The sequence below is a fragment of the Petaurus breviceps genome, unplaced genomic scaffold, assembly GCF_028583685.1.
Source record: "Petaurus breviceps papuanus isolate PSGF00001 unplaced genomic scaffold, PetGlider_PUasm1.0 229, whole genome shotgun sequence".
NCBI lineage: Eukaryota > Metazoa > Chordata > Mammalia > Diprotodontia > Petauridae > Petaurus > Petaurus breviceps.
In genome coordinates, this window is record NW_027185903.1 from 12,216,821 (window position 1) to 12,224,883 (window position 8,063).

Below are 8,063 nucleotides of genomic sequence, written 5' to 3' on the forward strand. Positions count from 1 at the left end.
TTGGAGGGGGGAAGGCAGGGCAATTGGGGTTAAGTGACTTGCCCAAGTGACACGGTTAGTAAGTGTTAAGTGTCTGAGGCCGTATTTGAACTCAGATCCTCCTGACTCCAGGGCCCATGCTCTATTCACCGTGCCTAGCCACTCTCATATTTCGCTTTATACCCTTCATGAATAAACCCCTACATTTAGAGTGATGTCTGAGACAATCTAACATTCTCATCTTACAGATGAGAACACTGAAGGCCAGCGAGGTTAATCTCACATGTGTCTTGGTCACATTTGCCTCTGATACTTTCTAGAGCTTTGGATGGTCTTGCTCATTGCACAGGAAGAAAATAACAGAAGCTGGATTTAGACCAAGGTCCTTTGAGTCCAAAGGCAGAATTTATGTTTCCCCAGGTATTTTCCATTTTTTAAATTTATTTTTAGTTTTTAATATTCATTTCCACAAGATTTTGATTACAAATGTTCTCCCCATCTTTCCCCTACCCCCACCCCAAGATAGCGAGCCTACCGAATACCTCTTCCCCCAATCTGTTCTCTCTTACATCCTCCCCCATCCCCCCTAACTTTCTAGTAGGGCAAGATGGATTTCTATACCCCAGTGCCTGTATACCTTATTTCCCAGCTGCATATAAAAAAGTTATTTTAACTTTTGTTTTTAAAACTTTGAGTTCCATATTCTTTCCCTTCTTCCCTCCTCACCCACCCCCACTAGGAGGACATGCAATTCAATATAGTTTGTATATGTGTAGTTACACAAAACGTTTCCATACTAGTTATACTGTGAAAGACTAACTATGGTATTTTCTATTTTAAATGGCTTCCTAATGTATCATTGCCTCCCAAAGATTACATCACAGGTAGAGTAGAAGGAGCCCTGGAAATCAAGAGACCTGCATCTAAGGTACAACCCCTGGTAAATCACTTGGCTTCCCTGACCTATTTCTTCATCTATAAAAGGAGTAGGTTGCATTAGAAGTTCTTAAATTCTCTGATTCTAAATGATTTGAGAATGCTTTTAAAAAGATATAATAATATATAAAAATATACTCTCTTCTTCCATTTGCATTAGCTACCTAGTTTAATAAGTTTAATTATAAGTTAAACCAGATCTTTTCATCTCATGTCTCTTTGTACCATATTAACTTGGCACTAGGAAGGTGTATTTTTGCTTAGACAGCTAATCAGTCTAGTTAATCTTCCAAATTCCTCTAGTTCTTTTCCATTTATTTGATTATAAAATATTTTTCCTTTCATCAAGAAATAAGTAAACCATAGAGTTAGGGTTGGAAGGGAACTCAAAAGTTATTTAATCCAACTCTCTCCTTTTAGAGTTAAGGAAACTGAGGCTCAGGGATGTAAAATGGCTTGCTCAAAATTTCATTGTACTTCATTCTGTTCCATTAAGTAAATACTGATTTAGTACCTGCAGTGTCCAAAATGCCAATACAAAGATATACATGACATAGGCCTTATCCTCAAAGAATAAACAATCTAATGGAGAATAGGGCTCATGGTGGGATTGCACTCATTTCAGAGCAGGCACAGATACTGTCTGACTGCTTGCTTGTTGGTCATGAAGATTCTTTTAATTAATTTTAATTTAATTAATTTTCATTGGCTGCTCAGCCAGTATTACCCAGATACATTAAAGGGACAATCCTGGACCCCTCAAGTCTTTCTCCTCCTGGTGTCAGGCATAAGGATGAATCTCTGAATTTTTGAGTCATCATGGACAATAGGAAGAACATCTTCTCTAGAGTATGAATGAGGTTTAGGGAGGGACCCTCCATCCCACATCTTCAAGGGGGTGCTACAGACCTAAGCAAAGTTTTGAAAAAAGGAGGAATGTGATAAAACAGAGGAAAGATCCAAATAATAAGCTGTGAGAAATTTAAGGAGGGGGAGGGTCAGGGAAGACTTTTAGGAGATAACATCAAAGTTGAACCTCGAAAAAAGAGAGAGATTTCAAGAGACATAAATAGTGGGGTTTGGGTGAAACTTTCAGGTATGTGAGGAAATTGGGAGCAAAGGCAGGGGGAGAAGGCAGAAGGTATAACAAAAATGGATAATAGAAGTCATTTAGTTTGTTTGGATTATAGAACCTTGAACGTCATTCTAAAATTAAAATTGCTTGGCAAAGGAAAAATGAAAAAAGCCATGGGCCATTTTCTCTTACCTTTTCATGGGAAGCTTTAATAGCTTTCTTGAAGGAAGATTGTTGAGTGATTCTTTCCTTTCTTGATGTTGACCATAACAATGGTATCCCTGAACGACCCTGCCCTCCTGCATAAGCTGAACTACTCTGGGCATAACCATTTCCTAGAGCAATTAAATTGCTGTAGAAATCAGTTTTCAAATCATCTTCTTCATTGTTCACCTGAAGAAAAAGTCTCACATATTATCCATGAAATAATACATCATTTTGGTCTGAATGTGGACTGCACTTTGATCTATGCCTCCTTTCCTCTCCCACCCTAAACCTGTCTTGTATAGTAGAGTGTAACCTATCACCATGCTGTGAATATCACAGACCAAGAGAAGCCTTGCTTGCATTCCCAACAACAGCAAAAAAAAAAAAAAAGAAAAAATAGAACTTCCTCCCCGATGGCCCAAACACTGGGAGCTACATTCTGCTGATGGGTTGGTCCTGAAAGATGAGAGAAGCAGATCCTACTAGTTCAAATGCTGTACTTCTGGTGACCTCTTGAATTCCTGCTGGGGTCTCCTTAGAGACAGGTATCTCACTTCAAATCCCATCAATTCTCTCTCATGCCTATATCCCAGAGGTTATAATGGATCATAGTAGATAACTCTCTATTTTCCATCATCATGCCCCATCCAGGAAAATTGATCACCTGAAATCTCATCATGATGCTCAGCTTTTGATATTAAACACCTTCTCGGGTCTTCATTGGCCTCTCCTCTCCCTTTGAGGGGATGAAGGATGGAGCACTAAATTCCTCCCAACACTTTCCTTTATAGAGGACTCTGAACTTTCAGAACTTTCCAGGGCAGAAGCTGTCTTTCTTTTTCTTATATGTATCCCTAGGGCTTAACATAGCATGAGTAGATGCTTAATAAATATTAATTGGATTAATTTATAGAGGGCTGGCTAGGTGGTGCAGTGAGTAAAGCACCGGCCCGGAGTCGGGAGGACCCGAGTTTGGTTCTGGCCTCAGACACTTAACACCCACACACACACACCAAAACTAGCTGTGTAATCTTGGGCAAGTTACTTAACCCCAATTGTCCTTCAAAAGGCAAAAAAAAATATAGATACAAAGCTGGAAAGGATCTCAGAGATTACATAGTCTGACCTCACCCATTTTACAGATAGGGAAACTGAGGCCCAAGAAGGTTGAATGACTTGCCCAAGGTTTATAGGGAGGGTTTGAAACCTTGACCTCTGACTCCAAAATCACAGTTCTTCAGTATACCACAGTAGGGAATCCTGCCTGTATCAGGAGGATGAAGGGTGGAAGAGTATGATACCCAGAAGAGAAGTTAGAAAACCAAACAAGGGAGGAATAAAAAAAACATTTGAGCCTAAGTCATAATGATGATGCTTTTTCCCTAGAGGGAAAAGTAGGAATTCCCTCAGGAGAAACTGCTTCTTTTGCTCCAAGGAATGATGATGTGGATCCACTGGTGCCATCAGGAGAGAGGTCTGTCAGCTATGGGCAAAAAAAGAAGAAAAAAGTGGGGTTGGTTGGTGACTCCATGCCTAGGACTGCCAGGGAAGCTATTTGTTAATATGATGACAGAGAGGTCGGCTTTCCTTCCTGGGGCTTATGACAGTGACTATTTCCTGAGATTTGTCAATCTTAATAATCATTTCCCATTCCCTTTATATGATGACAGATGGTATTCTGCAGAAGGCACATAAAAAATATTGGCAAAGAATGTGAAGTTTGGAGTAAGACATGGAAGCATTTACAGCCACTGGTGAGATTTTTGTTATTGTTACTGATTGGAGTAGGGGATTCAGATGAAAGGTGAAAGGTGAGTTTTTCGTGGTCAAGAAGATGCTGTTAAAGAATGGGGTTAGTCGGGGCAGCTAGGTGGCTCAGTGAATAGAGCACCGGCCCTGGAGTCAGGAGGACCTGAGTTCAAATACGGTCTCAAACACTTAACACTGACTAGATATGTGACCTTGGGCAAGTCACTTAACCCTAATTGCCCTGCCTTTCCCCCTCCAAAAAGGAAAAAAAAAGAATTTCTGAACTATGATTTGAAACATGTGAATGACAGACTGTTGACCAGGAATGGAATATACCTAAGGAGGCCTAATAAAATTTATATGTAGAAATAGATGACAAGTGTGGATATACAGATGATATGGTTTTAGATACAGATAATATAACTGTGGATATAGATCTTTTAGATATAGAGGTTAGAGGTAGAGATGATAAAAGTATAGAAGATAGAGATACAGATGGTGTTGCTATCAATATAGATATAGATTATATACTTATAGATACAAATAAAGATATAGTTGTAGATACAAATATGGATAGATATTGATACAAATAGGCACAGATATAGATATATATTTTTGGAGTTTTGTAAATTTGATTGAGAGAATGTTAAGTTGGAAAATGAGGGAGAAAATGCAAAAATCTTTCAAGGCAGAATACAGCAGACAGCAGCAAATATAATATCCAAAGAAGAAACGCAAAAGAGAAGACAATTCACAGAAGATCTTATACAAGAAAACCTTTGAGCTCAGCTGTCTAATTACAGAAACAGAATGTATGGATGATGAAAAGAGTGAACTGTATGTAGATCCTAATACAAGCAAATACATTTTACCTCATAAGTGTCACTGATACTTGACAAGCTGGGATACATGGCTGGAATATGACTGAAAAATGTGCTTTATTCAAGAGGAACAGAAAAGACGAAAGAGGTGGTGTAGTCACATTGTATTTTAATATCTATTCATGGAGAAATTCAGGAACCAGAGCAAGCAAATACAATGGAAAGCATTTAGGTGGGGACATCACAAAGAGTCTAGGAAATGTCTATTTTCCATATTCGTTAAAATCTCTTTGCCAAAAGCAGAGCAGTTAACAAATTCTTGATTTGCCATAATGATAATTTTGCATGTCAAAAGCTGGGGGGAAAGGACCATGAGTCAGACACAGAATAGATTCTGGCAAGTGGTTCTGATTCTGACAAGTGAGGAAGAATGGGTTGCTGATGCAGAAATGATGGGAAACTCGAGGAGAAGTGACGACACTGTCTTGGAATTTGTAATAGAGGAGGAAAAAAATAACATCAATCAGAGATCTGAAAGAACAGATTTTAGTGTAGTTTCAGGATGAATATGTAGATTCCAACGGCTTAAACCTCTACAGGATAAGTTAGCCTATAAAGGGATATATAAATTCTGAAGACATGAAGAAAAGTGATTCTGGTGATAGGGAAAGAGTTACCTAAAGAAATCGATATGGCTACATCAGGAACTCACCAACCAGTTCATATTAGAAAAAAGAAATAGAAGTATAAAAAATGGAAGCAAAGTCAGGTAATGGAGAATAAATGCAAAAGAGTAGCATGATCTTATAGGAAAAGTTTCAGGAGTGTTAAAGTCTAGAATGAGTTGAAACAGGTTATGAAGAATGACAACAAAAGGCTTCTTCAAAAGTTATATTGAGAGAAAGAAGATCAAAGAAGAGATGACACCTCTGTTCCTGGGTAGATAAAACAATGCCAATATATGATAATGACAAGGCAGAATCATTCAACTCCTACTGGCTTCTCTTCTTTTTAGAGAAGAATAGTATTTGAACATAAGAGGACAGAACTGAAAGATTTAACAAGAAACTAAAACTCCAAAGAAGTGAGGAGATTATGCATGGTTGGTTTGCTGTTGTCTTTTGTTCTCAAAGGGGATGAAAATGACCTCACTATGTTGGAGTCAAGGTACAGTGTGTCTGACTGTGGCTGATCAGACCAATACAGACTTGTAAGACTGCGACAGGTTGGACACAAATAGGTCATATGAACATTTGAAGTGGAGATGTCTCTAAATTTGCACATCTCACATTTCTTTTGAGCTAAATTCTCCTTCACTCATAGAGCAAAGTGCCTTCTTTGATGGGGGCATACCATGCTGGGCAGTCCTTGGCAGTGTCTCTCATGTCACACAATTGATTCCAAAGTTCTTCAGAGAGACCCCGAGTGTGTCCTTGCATTACTTCTTCTGACCTCCTGACAGTGCTTGCATGGTGTCAGTTCTCCATAAAATTGTCTTTTAGGAAAATGTTTGTTTGGTGTTCAAACAATGTGGTCAGCTCTCTTCAGTGAAGTGCTTGGTAGTTTAGCTTGAGAAAGGACCTCAGTATCAGGTACCTTATCTTTTTATTTATTTATTTTTTTAAGCAATCGGGGTTAAGTAACTTGCTCAAGGTTACACGGCCATTTATTTCTGGGTGTGCTGCTGAGTATCTGAGCCCGGGATTCAATCTCCAGGTCCTCCTGTTGCAGCAAGCACCCCAGTGTCCCCAGGGTGCCTGCTCACACAGGTTCTTGGATCTGCTTTGTTAAAGGAAAGCAACTCAAAATGGGTTAACAAGCTTACTTTAATCAGTCAGACATATATCGTTTACCTTGTTCAGGAGAAAAGGTCAGCACCCTGAACCTCAAAGTATACAGGCATAATTATCAAGACAGAAACATCAAGTAGACAGATTTCCAAACTGTCCAACCATTACATCCATACCCAGTCAACGTCTGGGTTTCCACATTCTGGGTTTTTCAAAGCCGGGGGACTCTCAACAACGGCTTCCCAGAATTCAGATCAAATCACAGAACACTTCTCAAAGTGAGTCCCAAAACAAAGCTACACATCAGGGCTTATATAGCCTTCTCCTGGCTCAGAGAATGTAACAACCTTATTGACTCACTGGCCAATCAAGAAGTATCTACTGAAAAACAAGCCTCCCACCCCAGGCTTCAGGTGCACATTAGCCTAGGGGCAGGGAAGATCTTTAAAATTTACATTCTTATTACACATCCCAACACTGGAGCTGGTGCTCTTACTCGCTGGGCCACCTGGCTGCCCCTAAGCAACTGGGGTTAAGTAACTTGCTCAAGGTTACACAGCCAGGTGTTTCTGGGTGGGTGCTAAGTGTCTGAGCCTGAGATTCGATCTCCAGGTTATCCTGACACTGAAGCCGGTGCTCTTACTTGCTGTGCTACCTGGCCGCCCCCAGGTACCTTATCTTGGCAATTGATCTTCAGAATCTTCCTAAGATGATTCAAATGGAAGTGATTCAGTTTCCTGACACAGCACTGGTAGACTGTCCAGATTTCACAGGCATACAACAATGGTTCTGAAGACCTTCAGTCTCTGGGTGGTAGTCTGATTACCTCTTCTCTCCCACACTTTCCCTTGGAGTCTTTCAAACCTCGAGCTAGCTCTGGCAATGTGCGTATCAATTTTATCATCTATGTGTGCATCCCTGGAAAGCATACTGTCAAGGTAAGTGACCTCATCCACAGTATTCAAAACTTCTCCATTTGCTAACATTGATGGTTCCATGTGTGGCTGCTGTGGTGCTGCAGGCTGATGGAGAATGTGTGTCTTCTTGGTGTTAATTACCACATCAAAATTAGCACAAGCAGCTGAGAATCAATCCAAACTTCATTGCATTTCAACTTCAGAGGCAGCACTGAGTGCATAATTATCTGACAACAAAAATTTATACACCAAATCTCCCTCCACTTTAGTCTTGGTTTGTAGCCTTTTCAAATTATTTATCATCGTTGTAGTAGTTGACTTTGATGATGCTTTCATCCTTATTGAAGGCATCTGACAATATTGCTGAAAACATCATGCTAAAAAGCATGGGAGCAAGCACATAGCCTTGCTTCACTCCACTGGTGACTGGAAAATTGCAAGGGCATCATCCAATATCCAGAACATAGGCAAGCATGCCATCATGAGATTGATGTACAATACTGATGAACTTTTCGGAGCAACCATTTTGTGTATGTGTGTGTGTGAGAGAGAGAGAGAGAGAGAGAGAGAGAGAGAGAGAGAGAGAGAG

At 39.9% G+C, this 8,063-nt stretch overlaps 1 protein-coding gene across 1 annotated transcript in view; it reads right to left on the reverse strand.

Annotated features, from left to right (window-relative positions):
- Positions 1-8,063, reverse strand: part of C6 (complement C6) — a 75,357-nt gene that overhangs the window by 30,412 nt on the left and 36,882 nt on the right. The window contains exon 6 of the mRNA XM_069095986.1: positions 2,183-2,383. Within this exon, the coding sequence (XP_068952087.1) occupies positions 2,183-2,383 (201 nt within the window). The remainder of the gene's footprint in view (positions 1-2,182; positions 2,384-8,063) is intronic.